This window comes from Megachile rotundata, chromosome 14 (assembly GCF_050947335.1).
Source record: "Megachile rotundata isolate GNS110a chromosome 14, iyMegRotu1, whole genome shotgun sequence".
NCBI classification, from domain to species: Eukaryota; Metazoa; Arthropoda; class Insecta; order Hymenoptera; family Megachilidae; genus Megachile; species Megachile rotundata.
In genome coordinates this window covers 11,124,952-11,150,250 of record NC_134996.1, presented here as the reverse complement: position 1 = coordinate 11,150,250, position 25,299 = coordinate 11,124,952, and the positions used below count along the sequence as shown (strand labels likewise).

Here is a 25,299-nt window from a genome sequence, read left to right as displayed (position 1 = left end):
CTTCGAGCCAACACTTTGTACACAAGAAGCATAAACTCCGGTTGAATTACGAATGGCAAACTCCTCCGGAACGTATTTCCGTGAATGTACGCCAGTCAGGTCGGAAGTTATTCGCCGGTTTTACGATTCATATTTCTGTAATTCAATGAATCCCGGAATTTAACGGGATTGCTTGATACGGCTCGGTTTCCATCCACTTTCTCCCTCACCCACGAGAAATTAATCCCCGAAATGGCATGCTAATTCATTTCGCCGTCTCGCGATGTTTATCACCATACGTACCTCGTACGTGTATCGCGGTACGTTCAATTAAAATTTTCATTTGTAATTTCTGCTGTACTTTTATTTAATTACGACCCTCGTTTCTTGTTCCTTTACCTCTGCTCGTTCGACGACGTTCAATTATTGTTAACGAATGTTTATTTACCTTACGGTTTAATTAAACGGTCACTCGATTTGTTTATCTCCTAAGTTCTTAATGAGGCTTCTAATTATCTGCTATCTGATAACGGTTAATTACTGACGCTTCGGCTTCTCTGAGAGATGCAATTGTCTCTGCTTCCCTTATCTCTTAGTTAGAGACGTACTGATCTTTACTACGTGTAGAATTTAGGGATTCGAGGATTTGGGGATTTGGGGATTTAGCGACTTAGGAATTTAGGAATTTAGGGGTTTGGTAGTTTAGGAATTTAGGGATTTAGAAATTTTTTAAATTAGGGACTTAAGAGGTTGAAGACATAGGAATTTAGGGAATAGGAAATTAGGAAGTTGGGGAATTAGGAGGTTGGGAAATTAGGAAATTGGGGAATTAGGGAACCGGGGAATTAAGGAATCGGGGCATTAGGGAATCAGAGAATTAGAGAATCAGGGAATTTAGAAATTGGGGAATTAGGAAATCGGGGAATTTAAAAATTGGGGAATTAGGAAATCGGGGAATTTAGAAATTGGGAAATTTAGAAATTGGAGAATTAGGGAATCGGGGAATTAGGTAATTTGGAAATTTGGAAGTTGGGAAATTAGGAAATTGTTCCACCCTATGGTATAACGCCATGAAAAATCGTAGCAAGGTTAATAAACGCGAAACGTGATCCAAGTACTCCAGTTCGAATTTCAGCGAGAAATTGGACGATTGATCCTGGAAATCCTTGAAAGAGCCGGCCAACGAGTAATGGGGATGCATGCAACCCTTTCAGAGGATTCCCTAGACGGTGTTCCCTGAGGAGCTCAGGCTCCTCGATCGGTCGCCACCGTGCGAGGGATTCGAGAAATTCTGGCGAGGCCGATTTAAAGTTGCATCCGAGATCCTGTCGCGAAATCCACGGGAGAACGGTGAGACATCTCAGCCGCAGGATATTAAAACTTCGCTGGGAAATATATAGCTGCTGTCAACTCGACTGGATACGTAGGGAATGGTCGAATAAAAATGCGACTTAAAGTACACGCGGAAAAAAGGTATCCAAAGTTTCGTCTCCCTTGGCTCTGCGCGACAGCGAAATTCTTGCGACTTGGAAATTTAGTTGTCGTTCTTGAAATGCCGCGATTAACTGGATAAAAAGTCTCGGAGTAGAAAGATTGTTTTGGATTGATTGAGATTTAAGAATATCAATAATGAATTATGGAATTTTATTTGAGGTTCGTACTGCTTGAGAATTATATTTGTGAGCTTTTCAATTTTCCTAATTTCCTAATTTTTAAATATATTCTTACACCATGTACTCTTGGTTGCTAGGCAACACTGTTGTTAGGCAACTCTGTTGCTAGGCAATTCTTGGTTGTTAGGAAACTCTGTTGTTAGGCAACTCTGTTGCTAAGCAACTCTTGGTTGCTACATACTTTGATTCTTAAAAATAATTCAGATCTTGGGAAAAGATACATTTGTTCTCAAATTTTTATTTCATCTGAACATTACATTAACCTGATCTTTCTATGAACATTGTTTGAGAAACATACTTAACCTCAATTTTATGAGAACATTATTAGAGCAACATACTTAACCTCAATTTTATATGAACATTGTTTGAGCTACATACATAACCTCAATTTTATGTGAACATTATTTGAGCTACATACATAATCTCAACTTTTTGTGAACATTGATACATATGTTAAAAAACGACGCATTTATAAATTAATTAAAATTGAATACAACAACCGAAACACTATAAATCCCCATGATGTACTAACCGGAAGGAAAGTATATTTTGTCATCGATTCCAAATCCGAATCAAATGATTCATTTTTTAACGCAAACACCGAACAATAATTCCACGTCTGATATAAATTCCCCCGAAGTTTTTATACTCCGGAGGTAATATTTTATCCAAAAGTAATAACCGTACATGTTTATAACCCCGACACGTTTGAAACAATAAAAAGGTAATAATTCTTTGTACGAATTATACGCCGGTACATATTTCAGTATAGCAAAACGCGATCGTGCAAATAAGTTATTAAAGGTAAAAAACAAGGGCGGGCGTTAAATAAAAAAATATTTTTCAACAAAAAAATTCATCGAATCACGGAGGTAAATAATAAAGAATGTTCGAATTAAAGCATCGAAAGGGGAACAATTTCCCGGCGCAACAAGCAGTCATTTGCCTGAAAAAAGGAAATCAAGCAGGAAAGAAAAAGAGAGAAAAGCGAAAGACTCGTTCCGCTCTAATAATTTGCAACCCTTAATGGATTTCAGATTGCTCTCCGCCTTTGTATCCTTTTTTTCTCGAGCGTGGTATACACACTGTGTATTAACAGGCACGAGAAGGGTAATCATGCTTTGCTAACGTTAATTTAAATGCACGCGCGCGTGTACACACCGGCGGGAAATAAATTGCTTTCGTTTTCGTTAATTAGCTACGCCGAACGAAAAATATCGCCCCCACTTTTACCTCCGCGAAACAACGTTGCAAAAGAAGCCGTGACGAAATTTATGGCGAACATCGATACCACGACGCCACGATAATGCCTGCTAACTATAAATTACCGATGTCGGGGTAATAAAGTATTTATATATAGCTTTTCAAGCATCTCCCAGAGATCCGATAAGCTGAAAATTGCCGTTGCTCGCGGACAACTTGCAGAGAGGATACATTGACCCTTTATTGATCAGATCTCGGTTCTAAGACCGGGATACAAGTGTACGACGATGTTTCCGTGTACAGGATATGATAAAACATGGGGCGAAATTAGAAACTTAGTCTGCGATGTACGAACTGATTTTCGACGATGAAGTTTCTTGCGGGTGATGAACTTTGGTGGTGCATTTGAGGAGTGGAATTTTGAGATATTGCGAATTGCAAGGTTGGATATTTTGGGGATTTTGAGAATATTGAGGGGTTGGGACTTTGGGAATTTGGGGTTTTGAGATATTGGGGAGTTGGGAAGGTGGAATTTTGGAATTTGGGAAGGGTGGAATTTGAGAGATGTGGAATTTGGAGATGTCAAATTTGAGAACTTTTAAATTTGGGAGATATCAGATTTGAGTGTGATGGAATTTGAGAGGGATGGGACTTGACAGATATCAAATTTGTGAGGGATGGAATTGGAGAGTGATGGGACTTGAGAGTGATGGAACTTGAGAGTGATGGGACTTGAGAGTGATGGAATTGGAGAGTGATGGAACTTGAGAGTGATGGAATTTGAGAGTGATGGAATTTGAGAGTGATGGGACTTGAGAGTGATGGAATTTGAGAGTGATGGAATTGGAGAGTGATGGGACTTGAGAGTGATGGAACTTGAGAGTGATGGAATTTGAGAGTGATGGAATTGGAAAGTGATGGGACTTGAGAGTGATGGAATTTGAGAGTGATGGAACTTGAGAGTTATGGGACTTGAGAGTGATGGGACTTGCGAGATATCAAATTTGATTGTAATGGAACTTGAAAATTATAAAATTTGAAAGTTGTAAAATTCGATCCTTCTCAAAAGTAAAAACCCCTTAAATTCCCAATTTGAAACTCCCAACAATTAAGCCTTCTAAAACTCGAAAATAACAAATCCACAAATCCCTATATCTCAAACTTCCAAAAATAAATCATTTCACCCCATAAAATTAACAAGTTTACTTACCCATGCAAGAAAGCGATTTTCCCCGAGCACGCTATCGGAAAAATGGTAAATATTCTGTGAGATATATATAGTATATGAATCGCAGGAACCCGATTAGAGCGAAACGCAGTCCGGGCCTCTTTTTATTCGCCCGGCAACGACACGGTCATGCTATGCAAATTTCCGGGCCGCATACAGCGGCGCGTAATAATTTTATGGAAATTGCTGGTCCTGCAAGGAATTTCGAAACGCATCGACCATAGAACGTGCAAGTGGATCGAAGAGAGGGTGAAATAAAAAAGGGAGAGACACTATCGAGAGACTGTTCCTATCCAGATAGACCATTCCCGTTCGCGCAGATCCCTTTATATTTATTCTTTTTTTTTTTAACCGAACACCTCGGTTCTTCATTTTTCATCTCGGTTTCCTGTGCCCGGAATTCGAAAGCAGTTTTAAACAGTCTCGTTACGCGGTAACACGCTATGTATTAGACACGTGGTTGGACGTGATAACGAAGCCTGGTTAGCGGAAATTGTCGCGGTTATCGTGGTCTGGATAAAATATTTTTGAATAATTTTAACGCGCCACTGTGTTCTACTATGTTTGTGGGAAGTGGATTTCGGAGATAATGGTCGGCAAATTATTACTTTAAGTACTTTCAAATGGCGTTCCACGGAAATTTATCTCGAAATTGTTTCGTGTAATATGATGTAGCGCTGGCTACGTTATCTTGTATCTACCCAAAGTACATTCATAATAATCGAAAAAAAAATTGTAAAATATTTGAAAAAAAGAATCAGGGTAATAAAGAAGGCACATGTAATTTCTATGAAAAATTTAATACACCTCTTCAATGTCTTAAGATAATACATTGTGTACAATTAAAACAGTATCGTTATTCGTCTTCGAACAGTAATTCTGATGTAATACTAATGGAGCTTAAATAATTAGTAATTCGTTAACAATTCCATGAAAATACCGATATAGAGTGATTTTCAATATATTTACAATCTTTTATGTATATCGAATTATGATGAACGTTATAATAATCCCTGTATATGGAACGTACAATTTGTCTCGTCAGTAACGCAGAAAGAGACGTAAATAAATTAAGTACATTGCAGTTCCGCTGTCGCGGAGAGAAATTATTATAAAAGTATCTAAAAACAGAATTAATGCATTTACACGTATAAAATGATAGTAGGGCACATTTAAATTGAAAGGTTAAACGAATATCAATGTCAAGGAATACTGTAAACAGTAATTCGTATTTATTCTATAGTTATTGGTTTCTTATATAGATCACAATCGATCATGAAAATAGCTACAAAGTTTTAACGTTCGGCATACTAAGCGTAGCAAACCGACTAGTTTCCATTTTCTCAATCGTAATGCCGTTAAAAATGTCTTTCACTAATTTAATTCGTCCTCAATTGATAATCTCCGTTTTGCGTAATGTACCTCACCCAAGGTAGAGCTTGGTATCCGCTCTTTTCGATGATTTTCAGATAACGTACTTGGATACCGGAAGTGGTGAAGTATGGAATCTCAAATTTAACTTGTATCGGTGGTTTTCCTTCAACGTCTTCTCCGACGACTGATGGCAATCCGAAATGCGCCCTCATTAAATACTCCTTTCCTCCAGGGAAAGACTTGATGAACCAAGTTATCGCACTTTGTTCGGGAGAGTACTTGACACTGCCAATGGTGGTTTTGAATTTAGGGGAGTCAGCATCGTTTGGTACAGGAATCACAATTTCCACGTTGTTGGCTGTAGAACGTCGCTTGAACTGTGATCTTGCTTTTATCATGTACTCCACTCTGCTGTGAGCATGTCTTTCGATTACGGACTCGATCCATATCAGAGGCTTAACGTGAGTATTCAATCTGTACGACATTAGCTCGAACTCTCCATCGGGAGGTATGAAAGAAATTGTTCTGTCATTTTCAAATCGGGACAGTCTCACGCACTGGTGGAACTTGACATCTTCCAATTCTACAGATTTGGACTTTCCACGCCCTGTAGATTCGAATAGAACCTTATCGTTCAGACCAAGCCTTAACTCTGGCATTCCTGATAGATAAACTCTCATTTTTATGGCACCAACAATTTCAGAACTCAATACGTTTCCATTAGCATTTGCCAGAAGATTTACAGACTCTATCACATCAAGGAAAACTTCATTTTTACGGTACTTTATACCCTCTGATCTCCAGGATACAGCATTGGTCACAGCCATAGGAATGCGAGGTTGAATTTCAAGTTTGTGTCCCTCCTGGGTAATATACTCCTGTAAAATCTTACTGTCCGTAGTCTGTGGATATCCAAAATCTATCAGCTCATCCAGGAGCTCATAAATGACCACAAAATTGTCTCGTATACTTTCTTCTTCCAATTCCTTAAAGTATTCTTGCATCACTTGTACCAATTTATGCAGGAATACAAATACCAATGAAATGTTTGCATTCTTCTTTGTGGTTGAAACAATATACAAATTATTGTACTTTATGTACGCGTATGTACATTCAGGAGTTTGGATTATGGGAGTAAGATTGCCCTCTTCCTCGCGTTCCATTACAAGAGGCATGAACTTTTCTATGACACCAGTTTCTATGTCCCCACGATAATTTCGTGAAATCAGAACCTTTCCTTTCACGTCTAAAATGTATATCGCAGAGGTCGACATTTTGAAGATGTGTTAAGCTGCAATGAAATAAAGTCTGTTTATTAGCTGGGTAAAATGAAGTTCATGGAAAGCATTTATGATCATGCGTGGATACAGGTTATGTTTTCAAACAGAAAAATATGAAAAGATAAAAAATTGCAATGCAAAAGGAGAAATAGAGTGTGTGAAATGTATGTTGATACAGGAGTTAAAATAATCGTGGAAAGAGGTGTAGGGAACAATTTGACACTCGAAGGAACGTCAAGGTGTTTAAAAAAGATATTTAAATAAAAATTTGTAAAATGTATAAGCACTCACGTAGGCTTCTAAGCTTTCGAAAAGTGATAATCCACTGATTATTTACATTGAACACAATTTTTCTTAATAAAAAGACAAGACGAGACTTTATTGACAAAAATCTCACCCTCCCCTCCCAACTGCCTGAGTGCCACTGTGGACCTCCCTGAACTTGCTTCGATTTCAGCGCAGTCGAAGCGCATGCGTTGCCAACTTCATGCGAGATATCGATCGCCTCTCTTCCGCGGCATTCAAACACTTTATACGGCAGTATTTAGTAGCACTTATTTCTCTCAATTCCGAAATCAATTCAGTCTATTTTTTATCGTACAGAATAACAATTTAGGTTAATCTTTAATTTTAGATAATTGTGACACTTTAATTTTATTTAAAATTAATTGAGTTTGATTTATTTTATGAGTTTATTATTTGGTTTTGAAAAATTTATAAACTTGGAGTTTCGTATAATTTTAATTTCAAAATTTGAAGATAGTTTTAAAAAATTGTGACACGATTATAAAATTGATTTTCCGTCATCTTTCATCATCTCCCACCATCGAATTTATACTCATACGGTTAAAATGTGTCATTCAAACCGAAAGATCGTGCGCTCTCAACAAAGGAAGAGAAGTTGGCACTGATGTAGCATTATGTTTGATAAAAAAAAAAAGGAAGGAAGAAGAATCTGTCACATTTACGACTTCCGACGGGAATTCCAACGGCACAATGGCCGTCGGTGTTACGTAATAAAAGTGTAGTTCACCGAAGTAGGCAATTGTTCTGAACAAAAGCGCATCGATGGGCGTTCTATGCTCCGCGATGGTTGTAAAGTATCAGAGAACCGAAGGTGATTGAACCTCGTTTAACTGCGAGCTTTTAAAACGAGAGCAGCAAGCAAAGATGGCGTGGAACTAGTCACTGTCAGCTGCCACTCTCTGACTCGGTGCGAACGTTCATCGGACCCTTTCAATTTTAATTAAAACATAATTTACCTCCTACGATCAAAGCGTAAAATCGCCGCCCGGGAAAATCGAACATCGGAGTTTCACAAATTTTTAATGAAGATCCAAAAATTTCATTCAGAATTTAATTTCGAAATAAAAATTTAGACTTTTTTCTGTGGGAATTTAATATTGTATGAAAAGTTTTAGAGCAGCCATTTTATTTTAAATTAACCACGTGATGAGAATGCAGGAAAATGGCGAGGTATGCTAGACTGATCTCCACCGGTGAAATTAGAAATTTCGGTGGCGAGTAAACATATTTCCATGATGGACGTACAGGGCAAATATCGCCTCCCATTAATCGTTAACTTCGAAATCGTTTATCTCGTCCGTTCTCGATTGTCTCGAATCGCGGCGCTGTTTGCGCGAAATTCCGCGAGAAATTCCATCGTAATTGAACGAGGCTAGCTCGATTATAAAGTCAAATCATCGATGGAACGGGATAGGAGTTCTTCCGCCACGGGAAAATGCATTTTCTTTCTCCTTTTTCTTTCGTCCCTCCAACCCTCTTTCCTTCTCTGTCCTTCCTTTGTTTCTCTCTTCCATTTAGAATCTATCGCGCCCCTTCCATTCTTTTCTCGCGATTTCGCTGCGTTCGGGGAAATAGGTATTGGAAATGGGTGATGGTAAATAAACGATTTGCTTCCGCTCCGTGATTTAGAGCCTTGCGCTTGATGCGACGCGAAAATGATCAAATAAATAGTTCACTTTTTAATTTTAATTGATTTATTTTGCTCGTTTTATGAAGTTTGAGAGTTATGGAATTTGAGAGTTGTGGGAGTTGAGGGATATCAAATTTGAGAGTGATGGAATTTGAGAGGGATGGGACTTGAGGGATATCAAATTTGAGAGTGATGGAATTTGAGGGGGATGGGACTTGAGAGATATCGAATTTGAGAGTAATGGAATTTGAGAGTGATGGAATTTGAGAGGGATGGGACTTGAGAGATGTCAAATTTGAGAGTGATGGAATTTGAGAGTGATGGGACTTGAGAATAATGGAATTTGAGAGTGATGGAATTTGAGAGTGATGGGACTTGAGAGTGATGGAATTTGAGAGTGATGGAATTTGAGAGTGATGGGACTTGAGAGTGATGGAATTTGAGAGTTATGGGACTTGAGAGTGATGAAATTTGAGAGTGATGGGACTTGAGAATGATGGAATTTGAGAGTGATGGAATTTGAGAGTGATGGAATTTGAGAGTGATGGGACTTGAGAGTGATGGAATTTGAGAGTGATGGGACTTGAGAGTGATGGAATTTGAGAGTGATGGAATTTGAGAGTGATGGAATTTGAGAGTGATGGGACTTGAGAGTGATGGAATTTGAGAGTGATGGAATTTGAGAGTGATGGGACTTGAGAGTGATGGAATTTGAGAGTGATGGGACTTGAGAGTGATGGAATTTGAGAGTGATGGAATTTGAGAGTTATGGGACTTGAGAGTGATGGAACTTGAGAGCAATGGAATTTGAGAGTTATGGACCTTGAGAGATATCAAATTTGAGAGTGATGGAATTTGAAAGTTATTGGACTTGAGAGACATCAAATTCGAGAATTATGTTCACTTCTTAATCTTTATTAATTTATTATGTTCATTCTATAAAATTCATTATCTCAACTAAATTTCTCCCCTTCATAAATATCGATTTCCCACTAAAACTGAACAGGATGGCAAAAATATAACAGTTGTAATTAAACGGAAAATATTTTTTTCGCATATTGCAAATGCGCTGTATGTCCCTTTTTACAGAGATCGATTTTTCAAAACATTTTGCGTAAAAAGCGCAAAAGCAATTAATGAAATACTTCAAACACTCACTTCCGAATTTGAAATATCTCGCGGACTGTTGACTTTTTAATATTGTACTCTAACACTTTTTTACCGAATGTTCCGGTGAATTAACCTGTATAAATAGAAATGGGCAGATTTGTTGAAAAAGTGCAATTGCAAAATGTACCTAAAAAAATATTAGACAATTATAGATAGAGCTAACTATTTTTAATTAGTTGTAGTATTATTAGTTCTCAAATTTAGAAAGTCGAGGATTTAAAAAAAGAGAACTTGAAATTTCGCAACTTTCGACACGTGACAGGATCCGGATTTCATGTCTCAACCCCCCCGGTGTCTATCTAGTTACGCCGATGTTTCGCTCCGTTTTGTCGCAGTTTCTTTCATTTCCCCGCTTTATTCCCCGACGTGACCACGAAGGCACAGAGCAATCCTGTCGGTTCTCTCGGTCTGTCGATTTCTGCGGATGAAACGTCAATCCCAAGATAAAGTGGCGGAATACAGGACTGTGTTACAGGTTCACTCACCCCTGTTCGGGGAGCAGCGCGTTGAGGGTTGAAAGTTAGAGCCGCCAGGGGAGTCAGTCGCGGCCGATAATTGAGACTCGAAATTAAATTAGCAGCAACTTCGATTCCTCTGGCCACGTTCCCATGTGTGACTCGGTCACAAACATCTCTCGATATTCGGAAAGATCTATTCGGTAACGCTTTCCCTTTCAAAGGACTTCGAATAAACATTTTACGATTTTAACATTAGATTTAACATTAACTCACATTTTTAACATTGCTATATTTATTCTGTAACAATGACTTACATTTTAAAATCCCTTGTCTTTACAAGAGTTACAAAAATATTTAACTTATTAAACAGTCTTACAAGTTTGTCAGAAAATTATGCATATCTTTACTCGAGTTACCAGAGTTGTTTCTCTAAATTGTTTATGATTACAAGGAAAAAAATAAACGTACAGAAAAATCGCAGTAAATAAAATAAACATTCTGATCAGAAACATAAAATTCTTTGAAATAAAAACTTTCGTATAAAAATATATTACTTTATAAAAATATATCATCTTAGGGACTAATACTGTTTATTTCTACATTTCGAGTTGTACCATTTTTAATAACTTGGCAGCAATGTGCCTCTTATTACTGAATATGGCAGCTTGCACCAGCGTGCTTCCATGTTCATCGCGAGCATTTATTACGGCGACAAGTTCATCAGGAGTTAAGACATTCAGATTGTCAATAGCCTCGGCAGTGCCACATTTTACGTCTTTGAACATTCTGTCAATGAGCTGCAGCAGATTCTTAACGTCTTGGTTGTTGGAAAGGTCGCACGGTGTTTTGCCGTCCTTATTTGTGACGTTGTAGCCCGCACCGTAGGAGAGCAGACATTTGACAATATCCAGGGAGCCATTTTTAGCAGCAACGTGCAGCGAAGTTACACCGCTGCCGCTCGTTTTGGCGTTCACGAAGTCAACCATTTTCTCGCGACTCACGCGTCGTAACAAAACTTCGATAATTTCCTTGTAATTCTTAGAGGTGGCAGTGTGTAACGCAGTGTTGCCTTTCTTAGTGACCTGAGTAACGTCGGCTCCACTTTCTAGCAAGATATTTACAACGTCTAAGTGTCCGTTGCTAACAGCGTAATGCAACGGAGTTCTCCCTTCGGTGTCCTTGTCGTTGGCGTCAGCTCCGTTCGTTAACAAGCCGCGAAGAGTTTGTATATTTCCTTTGCTGGCAGCGTTGTTGATGTCCGTCTGCACGTGCTTGACAATCTCCGACGCGTTTGAGCCCTCGAGTTTGCATCTGAAATTAATCAGTTCCATTTTATGTATAATGTCTAAAACGGAGGAATGACTTAGTCCGAATACAGCTATTCTTTTGTCGAGGCATTCGTCGTAGACTTTGAACGCACTGATCCACTTGTTCTGAGCGAAGAGTACGTTTGCGAGATTGTATTGAGTGTTCAGGGTGTCTGGGTGGTTCGACCCGAAAAGGTTCATCTGCAAATTGAGAATCTCTTGGTGAGCCTTCAAAGATTCGTCGTATTTCTTCTGATTGAGCAGCACCCCGGCGATATTAAATAACGTTCTTATGGTATCGGAGTGATTGACACCGGAAACCATTTTCTTCTTCTCGTAAACCATTTTGTACATTTTTAAGGCTTCTTCGTATTTGCCTTGGTTGCCCAGTATCATTGCTATGTTGTTTTGGGTGCATATGGTGGTCTGATGGTTTGCACCGAGTGTTTCCTTTCTCTTCTTGTAAACTTCTTTATTCAGTTTTAGTGCTTCTTCATACTTTCCTTGTTTGTCCAATACAATGGCCATGTGGAACTGTGTATCTAAAGTATCCGTGTGATCTGGGCCTAGTAATTCCTTTTGTTTTTCATATACTTCTTCAAAAATGCTAAAAGCTTCGTAGTCTTTTCCCTGTCTGTGAAGAATCAAAGCATACATACTCCTTGTGCTTAAGGTGTTCTCGTTGTCGAATCCAAACATTTCTTTCTGTTTGCGGAAGATCTCGTTAAGCATGTCCGCAGCCTCTTGAAAAGCTCCTTGTTTGTACAATATTTTGGCTATGAACACTTGGATGTCCAAAGTGGCAGGATTATCTGGACCCAAAAGTCTCCTTCTCCTTTCGTACACGTTTTTGAAAATCTTTAGGGATGATATGTAATCTTCCTGGTACAAGAACAGTAAGGCTGTGTCAATCTCTCTGATCACGTCGGGTTGCGCTACTTCTTTCAGCTGTTGAACTTTTGAAAATTTATTTTTCATCGCGACTACTACTAAACTTTCATTTTCCCTATTGCGAGCATTCATTATTGCTGACACTGTATTGAGATCTCTTATCTTGTTAATGTCAATGATAACTTTGGGGTTATCGTTTAGAACATTGTGGAAACATTCACTCACCAAATTCAGCAATTTAATTATATTTCTATCTACAGCAAAGTCTAATGGCGTTTTTCCTCCTTCTGACACAGCATTGTGTATTGCACCATTACACAACAAAAACATGACAATTTTTATGTGAGAAAACTTAGCAGCATAATGCAAAGGAGTAAATCCTTTATTACCAGTTATATTAAGATTGGCTTTATTCTGAACCAGGATACTGACAATTTTTTCATAGCCTTTCCATGCAGCATAATGCAACGGTGTCCCATCATAACCTTTCGATGCAGCATGTTTCGCATTAAGAAATGCTCCTAGCTTGATGTTCCTCTCTACTTCCAAATATATATTATGCTTCGCAGCATCAAACAGTTTCTCAGTTGCTATTAATCTACTTATAAGTCTTTTCTTACTAGCCATACTTGACACTTTTCTATGATGTTTATCGGTGATGTTATAAACTGCACCATTTTCCAACAAAATTTCAATGAACCTTTCATAATCAAACTGAGCAGCAGTGTGCATAGGAGTCAGTCCATTGTCATCTTGAGCATTAATATCAGCACCTTTTGATATCAGGTACTTTGCAAGACCTATTTGGCTTGTCATTGCAGCATAATGCAATAATGTTTGATTATTTGTTCCACGATCATGAACAGTGGAACCATTATTAAGCATGAATTCAACGATGTCTCTGAAACCCTCTTCAACAGCAATGTGTATGGGCATTGAACCATCAGCGTTCCTAGCATTAATATCACATCCTTCTTCTATTAAGTACTTTACCATTGTTAGATTACCTTCTTGCGCAGCATTGTGCAACACTGTCCAGCTATCACTATCCTTGGCATTGATATCTATCTTCTGACTCTGCAATGTCATCAGTTTTACACATTCTAACTGGTTATGTGTGACTGCTACCTGCAATGGCGTTCTATCTTGATGATCTTTAATACTGACATCTGCTCCATTATTTAATAGAATCCTAACAACATCTACGCTGTCGTATTCATACACTGCGTAATGTAACGGAGTACCTTCGCTACAATTAGCATTAACATTAGCGCCGTTTGACAATAAAAGTTCAATAATCTCCACGTTACCGCATCGCGCTGCATAGTGCAATGGCGTGGCTCCTTTCTTATCGATAGCGTTAACCTCAGCTCCTTTCGCAAGTAAAAGTTCTACTAAGTCCGTGGTGCGCTTCATAGCGGCTATATGTAACGGTGTTTTATTATCCATAAATTGTAAGTTGATATCAGCCTTGTTTTCCAACAGAATTTCTATAATATCCTTGTAACCGAAGAAAGTTGCAAATGATAAAGCTTCACCGTTCAGTGCATTAACGTTAGCGCCGTTCGCTATGAGAACTTCAACGATTTCCTTCCAGTTTTGTTTAACAGCGAAAGACAACGGTGTCATTTTATAATTAGTCATGACATTAACGTTGGCCCCGTTGCGTATTAAAATTTCGACGAGCTCTTTATTTCTAGACTCCACAGCCATGTGCAGTGGAGTAAGATCTGTACGACCTGTAGAATTAACGTCAGCTTTATTTTGGATTAAAAGGTTTACGACGTTCTTATAGCCACCTTTAACTGCCGACTGTAAGGTTGTAACTCCGAACTTAGCTATACAGTTGGTTTGAGCTCCACTTTCTGTTAGAAGAAGAATAACGTCTTCGTGTCCGTATATGACAGCAGCATGCAGCGGTGTGATACCAAGATTTGATTTCACATTGAGATCAGCTTTATTCTTGACCAAAAGATCAACGACATCTTTGTTACCAATTGCGGCAGCTGTATGCAACGGTGTTACACTGCGACTGTTCCTAACATTTACTCTAGCCTTATTCTTTATTAGGAAATCAATAATATCTCTGTTGTCGTTTATAACGGCTAAGTGTAAGGGGGTGCAGCTCTTACTGTCTCGGGTGTTAACTTCGGCTTTGCATTTTATTAATAATTCAGTAACATCTGTGTGGTCATGCAGAACAGCCAAGTACAGTGGAGTAAATCCATTGTTATCTTTCGCGTTAACGTCAGCTTTGTTTTTTATTAAAAGGTCAGCAATTTCTTTATAACCCTTTTCCGCTGCATAGTGCAACGGCGTGACTTTGTTGTTATCTTTAACATTAATATTTGCATTATGCTCAAGAAGAATAGTGACTATTTCTAAATGACCACTCTGTACTGCAAAATGTAGCGGAGTCATACCTTTAGCATTAACAGCACTAACTCTGGCCTTATACTTCAGTAAAAGTTTTACAATCTCCACATATTTATCTTTTACTGCTAAATGTAAAGGTGTATTTTTACCGGCTTTATCGGAAACGTTAGTATTAGCTCCATATTTCAATAAGACGTTAGCTACCTCTTCGTGACCATTTTCTACAGCATAATGTAGAGGTGTATTGCCATCTTCGAGTCTAACATTGACATCTGTACCCTTTAAAATTAAAGCATTTACTACTTCCACGTGGCCATTTAGTGCTGCTGGATGTAACGCTATTGCTCCTTTGTCGCTTTTTGTGTTAATGTTCACCCCATTTTTCAATAAGAAATTAATCATCTCCAGATGACCATACTCTGCAGCCAGATGCAGTGAAGTGAAACCACCTAGAAGTTCGTTAGAGTCGACTTCCCTCTTCAGTAAGATCTGAACAACATCGATATGGTTATTTTTCACTGCAGAGTGTAAAGGTGAAAAGCCAGCTACATCTTTAATATTAGGATTAGCATTATTTTTTAGTAGAATGTCAACAATATCTGTGTTACCATCTTGAGCTGCAATGTGTAGCGGAGTTTTGCCATTGCTGTCTTTATTGTCAATGTATAAATCCGTATTTTTTACAAAAAACCGTACAATATCTCTTCTGTCGTATGCAGCGGCAATGTGCAACGGGCTCTGACTATCGCTATTCTTAACATTAACGCTTAAATTATGATCGAGAATAAATTTTATGACTTCGAGGGAGGGTCCTTTAGCAGCAAAATGTAATGCAGTCCACAAGTTGAAATCTCTGGCATTGAGGTCTGCTCCTTGTTTCAAACAATCTTTTAAATCTTCCAAACTCCCGGCCTCCAATGCATCGAACATCCTTTTCTGAATATTGATAATAGCTAAACTTTCAGTGAGTTTATCTTTTGATTTGGAGGGATCATCTCTGAGAACATTACCAATTTTTTTTGTAGTGCCAATTATATTCTCTGTACTTAGTTTTCTTGCATTTAGAATAGTAGATATTGATGGGTCAAGTAGTAATATATCAACTAAGGCATTATCATGTGCTAAGTAGTTATACAAACACTTTCCAGTTAATACAGGAGTGTCATCGTCTAAAAATAGTAAATTGTCTTCCAAATAATTCTCTGAGTTATATAAAATTGACATTACATCCAATACCAGAGTTGATATTACTACTTGTAACTTGTCATCTTCCTTGTAGGAAGAACATGTGTTAATTAAGCGATTGTTCAATGCATTGCTGTTTAAAACGCTTTTCAGCTCAGCTAATTTTAGTCTAAGCTGAATATTACACTCTTGTTCTGTTGCAGTATATGTCTTCCTTTGTTCATACATAGATATAGAGTAACTATCTTCAATTAACTTTTCACGTAATCCCTTAATCCAGTGAACATCATCTATTCTCATTTCAACAATATAAAAAATTTCGAGGAATGATTTCTTTATCTCGTCACCCATTATATGATAGTCATCTTCTAGTCTTGATGTAACACTGTTAAAGATTTTCATTGATAGTTCAGCTATTTCTTTAAGACTTTGAGTCTTTATTTCGGGAGCAATATTCTCTAATATTTTACTAACAAAGAATTTCAACCCTTCAGCAACATTGTTGTTAATCTTGTTATCATTGAAGACAATACGTAACAACCTTAATGATCCAATGCCTTGAATATAGTCAGTTTCTAGTACATGTAATTTAGTTCTTGCAAAATTGATTATGCTATTAATTTTATTAAACAGTTCTTTTTCATAATCTGTCTTGTAAAGTATAATGTCCCTCAAGTCTTGAATCGAGATTTCCAGTCTCTCATGGTCATTCATTTTAAAACCTCCTAGACCCATTTTATCCAATTTGATATTGTTAAGTTCTGCCATAACTTCTTTTATTTCGTCAAAATTTTGACTACTAACAATTCGTTTTAGAAGAATTCTGATCATTTTCATTTTGTTGTCACAAAGAATATCAGAAATAACATCATTAATTTCTTCAATATCATTTTGGATTTCAACAAAGAAGTCAGTATCTGCATCTTTTTCAAGTTCCAATCTTTGAGAAAGTGAATAAACACAAGCTTCTGAATCATGTAAATCTATAACAACTTCTCTTGCATACTCTGGTAATGATAATAGAAGAAGTTCACTTATAGTGTCAGATAATTTAGGAGATTCCAAAGTATTTCTTAAATGATTACTAATAACTTGTAAGACTCTTCCTATAATTATCTGTCCTTCCATCTCTGAAGAATAGACTGATAATGCCAACTTTACATAATTATTAATTTTCTCTAAAGTATACATATCCCTAATTTGTTGATAATCATTATATAATTCTTCAAACTGAGGACAATTGTTAATAATGTTTGCAATAACTGTATGTCGTGTTAATTTTGGAAGATCAGATATTTTAGTACTATCCATTGCTTCTATATTAATTTTTTCCTCTTCAAGCTTCTTTCCAAAACATTCTAATTGGTTTAGTATTTTTTTCTTACTTAATATAGCATAATAAAACAGATTAATTTCTTGTTGTTTAGTGTAAGCAGATACAAAACTGACCAAACAAAACTCAATTTCTTCCCAAGGTAATCTATCATAAGTTGATTTCAACTGCTGTTTTAATGTATGAATGTTTTGTGCAATAAATTTTGTAATGAACAAAAACTTTTCATCTACTTTTTCTGTGTTTGAATACTCAGTTTTTAACAAATTAATATTTTCAAGTACTAAATCAATCCGTTCTTTGATAGTATTAAGATCATACCTACAACTATTATCTGGTTCAGAAGTATCAGAGAAGAAACGCAGGTTTATTAACTTATCTACGACAAAAATTTCTATATCATATGACAATGGTACATTCTTCAACTTCAGTTCTTTGTAAACTCTCAAGAGAATTTCATCCAATTCATTTGAATGAAAATTAAAATAATTATCTGGCCATTTGTTAATTAGTGTATCAAGGAGCTCAATATTACCTGAACGTATAGCATAGTAAAATGCATTATGGCAAGTTTCATCTGTATTACCTGGTAATATAGCACTTCTTCCAATATCCACTGATAAATTATGTAGAATTTTATTAGTACTATCAAATAAATATGTCAGTATCTCCTGTTTATTTTGTTTACAAGCTAAAATAACTAAATTGGTGTCTCTAATAGGATTATTAGGATTATCATAATAATCTTTCAATGCTACTTTATCCTTAATTTCGCTTGTGTAATCAACTAAAGTGCTTAATCTTTTTAATTGGTCAATGTTACCCTGTGATACCGCTTTCTCAAGTTCAGTAAAAACCAAAAGAAATAGTTCTTCAGCTTTTGCTTTTTCATAGTTGAGCTTCATATATTCTCTTGCAAACTCTTCTTTCGATGCATAGGAACGTGATATAAATTTTTTAGTTTTTTGGTAAAAACTAGCCTGTTGCTTAGATGCTTTCGTAGCCTCCATTATTTACACTGCTATTAAAATAAAAAAATTCACTATGATAGAAATTAAAATAACTTTAGTATAACAGTAAAATATCTTTGAAAGGAAGACTTACTTTAATAAAAAACAAATATTTATTTACTCTTTGGTATGTAATAATTCGTAATAACACAGAAATCTTCAGAAAGTACCTGTAGTGTGGATGAAAACTGAATTACGTATCTGAATATTAACGGTTAAATTTTCATGAGAAAATAAAAATTACTAAACGTGTGCAAAATAAATTGATCTTACAGTATAACGATGCTATAAAAGCTCAACTGGTCCACATGAATCAAAGAAATAAAATTTCAAAATCAAGGAACTATAAAACTGATGATAAAATTAAATACATATAGCCACATGTAATAATCTTTATTGCAAACGCATTTCTTCCTTGTAACCGTTATCCCCACCAGCTCTTCGCGCTATTGTGTTGCGAACCTCGTGCTACATGAACTACCCTCGTCAAAATAAGAAAAGTAAAATAGAATGTTTACATAGCAAATAATAAGTGTTCGATCGTCTTTTAAAACGGAATAATTTATTAAAATTAATTGAAACCAATTTCAATTTTTATAAATATACATTTATCAATACATTTGTTTGGTGGAAAAATTTGCAACTGGTCAGAGTAGTAAAAACAAAAGCGAAGGTTATTTACGTTTATAACTCTCGTTTAAATAATTTTGTGCGACAACAGTGATTAAGTGATTTGTTTTGAATTATTAATAATTGATAAAAGTGTTTGTTATTAAAACTTTAAGAATATGAAAATATCCGAGCTGTAAGTTAACGAATATTATTTTAATTAAGTAATTAAGTATCGTACTTAAAATATTCCTCTAATACCTTCAGCAAAGAAAACATAAAAGTTGGATCAATTAAATTGATTAAATCCGATCAGAGTCAGCTTTGAAAACTGATCACCTTCGAGCCACAGATACCGCACGCGAAAAAACAAAAATTAATCGAAGGAAAATTTCAGCGTTAATTAACTCGGGAAAAAATTAATTTGAAATTAACTGGAGAAGATTCACTTTGAAGGGATTAAATAACGTTCGAAAGGATATTATCCTCCTGCACCAGCCAGCTTTTTAGAAGGAATTTCCTCAAAATCAAAGCTTTGAGCCCCTCTTTACATGCTTCCTTACACGTTCTTCGAGAAAACAAGAATCATTAACTTGATCCCCCACGGAGGAGATTGTTTTCGCGAACATCAAAAAGCTTTTTCAGCTTCTCTGCTCGAGGAGAGAAACGTGTTGGGTGTTTGAACGAAAATCCGAGAAAACTCTGAGGGGATACTCTGTCGACCCAACTAGAAACTATTAAGGTATGAATGGAAATTATTAAAATGTGACAAGCATCGTGCGCGGGAAAACGAAATTCGCGTTAAAATAACGCCACGAAGACACGCGACATTTTTTTATCGCGAAACAAAGCTTAAAAAGCCGCGGAACTTTTTACAGAGTCGCGTTAACGATAAAGTTGACAAATCGTTTCGTTAGCGACATGAATAACGGCCTTAAATCGTGTTATACCTCGTTCATTCATTTTCAACTTTTAACTTAAATGCGACTCTAATCTTACTTATCTGAAACTTTCAATGAGCACGCAAGAATTACCAACTTGGATGATTTTTCTTTAAACCGAAGAAAAATGCCACGAAATATTATTTTACAGAGTACAAGTGTTTTTCCGTTTATAGAATTTCATTCGTTTTAACAGAGAGGATGTTTGATTGATATTAACGCGTAATTAATTGAAAAAGTCTTTTTTATGCAACAAGGATGATGAACGATGCACATTGTGTTCTTTAATTAAAAGCTAACACTTCGAAACGAAAACTTAAAGCGTGAGATTTAAAGTACGTGTTTCGGAAATAAATGAGAACGTTGAATGAAGCCGTCGATGAGTGCGTTCGAAGCCTCTCTATAATTAAAATTTCGTTTCGATGAAAATTCATTCGACGTTGAACGGCGTTCGTTTAAAAAGATTAATAATTTCTGCGTGCTGAAATTTCGGTTATCATTTATTGACGCCCGATGCGATAAATATAACGGTTTGCTTCGTTCATATATTAAATCATATTTCTCACAGAATCTACTAAAATATTTTTGAGCACTGGATTTACAATGCATTTTATGAGGGGAGGGTACGTTAGGGAAAATCTATCTCTAAATTTTTACAAGTTTTCTTTGTAATCATTTACAAATATATTTTCAAGTTTAATAAATTAAAATTAGTTGAAATTATACTTTCAATAAATTCGTAAATTTTTATTTTCATTTCATAACAGTGTAAATTAAAAAGATTTTAAAATATTTCAAATTTTAAAACATTTAATTTTGGAAATTCTAAATTTGTAAGTCCCTAGATCCCTAGATCTCCAGATTCCTAGATTCTTAACTCATTAAATCCCCAAATCCTCAAATCTCTAAATTCCTAAACTCATGAATTCCAAAATTTTAAAGTTCCTAAGTTTCAAACCTTACATTTCCAAAATCCCTAGATTCCAGTGTCCATAGATCTAAAAATCCCTAGATCCCAATATCCACGGATCAAAAAATCCCTAGATCTCAATACTATTAGACCCAAAAATTCCTAGATTCCAAAATTCCTAAATTCAAAGTCCCTAGATTCCAAAATCTCCAGATCCCAAAATTCGTAGATACAAAAATCTCCAGATCCTAAAATTCCTAAATCCAAAAAATCCCCAGATCCCAAAATTCCTAAATCCAACAAATCCCCAGAGCCCAAAATTCCTAAATCCAAAAATCCCTAGATGTAAAAAATCCCCAGATCCCAAAATTTCTAAATCCAAAAAACCACCAGATTCCAAAATCTTAAATCCCAAAGTCCCTAGATCTAAAAATTCCTAGATCCAAAAATCCCTAGATCTCAATCCCTAAATCCCAGAATCCTAAATGCCTAAATAATAATAGTCCCTAAATTTCCAACCAATGTTTCAGAAAGTCGAAAAACGAATCGAATTGAAAAATAGTTTCTAGGCCGTAAATTATCGAAAAATGATGGAGTTCATACGGGATTACAAAAGGTTAATTTCGAGTAGGTCCGCGCGAATCGTTGCTGGAGCTTATGGTGTTGCGGATATAAATCTTTAAAGCGGACAATCCAGGAGAATCATGGAGGAGATTGAATGAGCCTCGAGCGAAATTGGAGCCCAGGAAGATTGCCGCGTCGGACGTCTAAACTTTGTAAACTCATGATTTAAATTTGTTGCTACCTTATTCGACGAGTATTAAACCAAGCGAAGCAGGGTTGCATGGTGAAAATATATTCATTATTTTCGCGCAATCTTCGATCTTTAGGCTGGTGTGCGGGCGTGAAATTCATCAATTTCAAACTGATATCTCGGACTTCAGATCGCATGTTTCCTTGATGTTGCGTGAAGATTCTTGTTCTAATTTTTATGATACACGAAACAATAATATGCAAGTCCTTTATTTCGATTTTAGTCAGTAGGGCATATCAATTTTTAGTATTTAAAAATTGGGAGAAGACTTATTTGAATTTGAGCAATTTTAATATTTGGAAGAATTTGAGTTAAAAGTTGTAACAAAAATATAAAGTTAAAAAATTACTGGACCGTAGAAACTAATTGTAATTAAAAAAAATCTGCATTTGCATACGAAAGGGAAACCTAAACAGCGAAGCGTTAAAGGATTAACAAAGGCTTTCTTTTAATTTCAGATCGTTCGAGCATCGAGGAAAAAACGGGGCAAAGTTAGCGGTCCAGTAAAAATAACGTTCATGGAAACGGGACGGTATTCAGGAGCCTCTGTGTTCTCCCGTTCGAGGGATGTTTTGAGTGCAATTTAACTTGCAGCCGAAAGGGAAGGTCGAGAGGAAAAAGAAGAGCAGAAGGGAAGACTGGTCTCACCGCGGGCCAGAAAAGCGGGAAGCATCGTTTTGCATAACGAAGTTACCAAGCGATTCGTCGACGCTGCCTTGGATTGCCTACGAAACAGCTCGGAAACCGTGGCTGCGCTGATTGAAAATATTTCTACAACGTAGCTTCCGGTGACGACGCTAAGGTACATCCGGATGCAATTTTACCCTCTCGACGAAACGTATGGAATATTTTCGGAGAAAATGTCTCCGAGATCTTTCCACCTTGCTTTCTTAACCTTGTTTGCTATAATTATTTTTTCAAGAGATAGTTTATTGGAAAATTTTAGATAACATTTTTTTGTAAAGTTGATTCAAGGTTTTAATATTTTTTGTAGGAATTATTTTGGGAGATGAAAGTCAGATAACTTGCTCAAACAAGAAGTTGGTAACTTGAGAAGTTGGTAATTTGAGGACTTGGTAACTTGAGAAGTTGGTGATTTGAGAAGTTGATAATTTGAGAAGTTAACTTGAGAAGTTGGTAACTGGAGAAGCTGGAAATTTGAGAACTTGGTAACTTGAGAAGTTAGTAATTTGAGAACTTAGTAACTTGAGAAGCTGGTAACTTGAGCACTGGGTAATTTGAGAGGTTGATAACTTGAGAAGCTGGTAATTTGAGAACTTGGTAACTTGAGAAGTTAGTAATTTGAGAACTTAGTAACTTGAGAAGCTGGTAATTTGAGCACTGGGTAATTTGAGAGGTTGATAACTTGAGAAGCTGGTAATTTGAGAACTTGGTAACTTGAGAAGTTAGTAATTTGAGAACTTAGTAACTTGAGAAGCTGGTAATTTGAGCACTGGGTAATTTGAGAGGTTGATAACTTGAGAAGCTGGTAATTTGAGAACTTGGTAACTTGAGAAGTTAGTAATTTGAGAACTTAGTAACTTGAGAAGCTGGTAATTTGAGCACTGGGTAATTTGAGAGGTTGATAACTTGAGAAGCTGGTAATTTGAGAACTTGGTAACTTGAGAAGTTGGTAATTTGAGAACTAAGTAACTTGAGAAGCTGATAATTTGATTAGTGAGTAATTTGAAAACTTGGTAACTTCAGAAGTTGATAATTTGTGAATTTAGCAATCTATATCTCCCAAAAGTCATCCGTACCTATTTGTTATCAATACCTTTGTTACGCCCTTTTTGCAGCCCTCAGAATATCATCCCCTATATCCTGATCTCCTTTGTGCAGGACTTCTCGCGGTGATCCTGTTGGGCGAACTCGAGCCGTGGCAAAAGTCGCTTTCCACGGTTATGGTGCTGGCGTCGCTGCGAGTGGCCGCCAGCAAATGCTGTCATGCTCTTGCCATGCCAGCCGGCGGCCAAGAAGAGGCCGCTGGCCACGAGGTCCTTGAGAAAATCAACCAGCTACCTGATCCTGATCGTTGTCGTGATCCTGCTGATCGGCCACGAGGGATCCCGGGCTGCCACGCAAATCCGCTACGCTTCGCGCATCGTCGAGACCAAGAGCGGACAGATACGAGGGATTCTTCAGGTATGTATCGATTTTCTTCCTCTTCGTTGCACGAGGACCCGAACCAACAGCTTCTGTATACCGAATATTGATTTTAGAAGCTGCTCTTTGTTTTTCATCCTACATCGATACCAAGATGAATGCTTTACGATGCTGAGGAGATGGCTAATGGAGGATTTAATGTTGGGTTCTATTTTTTACGCTGCGTTTTTAATGTGTTGGGGTGAAGACGGCGATGGAGTTATTGGTTTTGAGGGCGGGATTTGAGGGGCGATTTTTTGTGAAGTTGAGGGGTTTGGGCATTTGCGAATTTGGGAATTTGGGAATTTGAGAAGTTGGGAATTTGAGAAGTTGGTAATTTGAGAAGTTGGTAATTTAAGAAGTTGGTAATTTGAGAACTTGGTAATTTGAGAATTTGGTAACTTAAGAAGTTAGTAATTGGAGAAGTTGGTAACTTGAGAACTTGGTAATTTGAGAAGTTGGTAATTTGAGAAGTTGGTAACTTGAGAAGTTGGTAACTTGAGAACTTGGTAACTTGAGAACTTGGTAACTTGAGAACTTGGTAATTTGGTAAATTATAAATTTAACAATCTACTAATTCCCAAAATTCGCAAATGCACATTCACCTCACAAAAGCTCCAAAAACTAAAATTCCCAAAATGCTATTCCCAAATTGCATTTACAATATATTTAAAAAATCTAAAATTGATAATTCAAAGCATCGAGTTTACGTCGATATAAACGTTCCCATTTTCGACTGTAACAGAGTACGATTTTTGAAAGGAAATTTTTTAAACGTAGTCGTGAACGATTCAAAAAGGGAATATCGATGTCGCATTTGAGAAACGTCAATCAACCAGTAAAAACGAACCGGTTCTGACGTTTACTGCGACAATCGGCCAGCCAGGTGGTAGACATGAATTGCGTTTAATAGATATTCATATCGACAAGAGTTAGGGGGTTGGGGATGCAGAAGGATCGATGGGCGTCGAATGATTTTACAGGCAATCCGTATCGTGACGGAAACGGACAGCCAATTTCGTTCTCGCGAAAGTATCCGCGAGTTATCGAACAGCTCTTTTTTCCTCCTCTTTTTTTCATTCAATCTTTTATCGAACCACTTCTGCAAGTTTTAAAACGCGCTTTCCGCGTTCTCGCGACGTGTTAAAGCATTACCATTTCTGAATTTTAAATCGTCGCTTTAACGGGGAGTGACACGAACGAAACACTCGACGTTAACTCGATATCGTTCCTGTTGCAGACGCTCGCGATAAATAAGTTCGATTTTTCTTTCGTTTTATCATTCACCTACGAATATCGATCTCTGCGTGAATGATCAAAGGAAAGATCGAATGAAGAACTGTTTAATGAACCAACGTTAAGGTTCTGCATAAATAATGGTTTTTGGTATTTTATAGTTCTGTCGATTTTTTAATAGATCAAGCGCGAAATTCACTGTGATTATTCATGCTGATGATTTCGTATTCACTATTTATCG

At 36.8% G+C, this 25,299-nt stretch overlaps 3 protein-coding genes across 19 annotated transcripts in view; 1 reads left to right on the top strand and 2 right to left on the bottom strand.

The window, feature by feature from the left end:
• Positions 1 to 25,299, top strand: part of NLG-5 (neuroligin 5) — a 317,239-nt gene that overhangs the window by 254,752 nt on the left and 37,188 nt on the right. For 6 of the 16 annotated variants that reach the window (XM_076539447.1, XM_076539446.1, XM_003699989.3 and 3 more), the window contains 2 exons: positions 22,136 to 22,479; positions 23,520 to 23,822. In XM_076539447.1, the coding sequence (XP_076395562.1) occupies positions 23,625 to 23,822 (198 nt within the window). In that variant the 5' untranslated portion in view covers positions 22,136 to 22,479; positions 23,520 to 23,624. Of the gene's footprint in view, positions 1 to 18,978; positions 19,209 to 19,279; positions 19,755 to 21,393; positions 21,640 to 22,135; positions 22,480 to 22,671; positions 22,859 to 23,290; positions 23,307 to 23,519; positions 23,823 to 23,899; positions 23,984 to 25,299 lie in introns of those variants that run through there. The other 10 variants (XM_076539440.1, XM_076539441.1, XM_076539443.1 and 7 more) reach the window with 10 other exon arrangements.
• AP-1mu (adaptor protein complex 1, mu subunit) lies at positions 4,865 to 7,188 on the bottom strand. The gene is made up of 2 exons (XM_003700009.3): positions 7,029 to 7,188; positions 4,865 to 6,748 (listed from the first exon to the last, which is right to left on the bottom strand). Exon 2 carries the CDS (start codon positions 6,729 to 6,731, stop codon positions 5,463 to 5,465), a length of 1,269 nt encoding a protein of 422 aa, XP_003700057.1. The 5' UTR covers positions 6,732 to 6,748; positions 7,029 to 7,188; the 3' UTR covers positions 4,865 to 5,462.
• On the bottom strand, positions 10,571 to 18,839 carry LOC105664036 (uncharacterized). Of its 2 annotated transcripts, none has more exons than XM_012296761.2 (3): positions 18,677 to 18,839; positions 18,498 to 18,573; positions 10,571 to 18,414 (listed from the first exon to the last, which is right to left on the bottom strand). In XM_012296761.2, exon 3 carries the CDS (start codon positions 18,401 to 18,403, stop codon positions 10,898 to 10,900), a length of 7,506 nt encoding a protein of 2,501 aa, XP_012152151.1. In that variant the 5' UTR covers positions 18,404 to 18,414; positions 18,498 to 18,573; positions 18,677 to 18,839; the 3' UTR covers positions 10,571 to 10,897. The 2 variants fall into 2 exon arrangements, with proteins under 2 accessions (XP_012152151.1, XP_076395541.1); XM_076539426.1 differs by having other exon boundaries at positions 10,571 to 18,411.

Excerpts from the sequence above, each read along its gene's own strand:
- LOC105664036 (XM_012296761.2), bottom strand. The coding sequence starts at position 18,403 with ATGGAGGCTACGAAAGCATCTAAGCAACAGGCTAGTTTTTACCAAAAA.
- AP-1mu (XM_003700009.3), bottom strand. The coding sequence starts at position 6,731 with ATGTCGACCTCTGCGATATACATTTTAGACGTGAAAGGAAAGGTTCTG.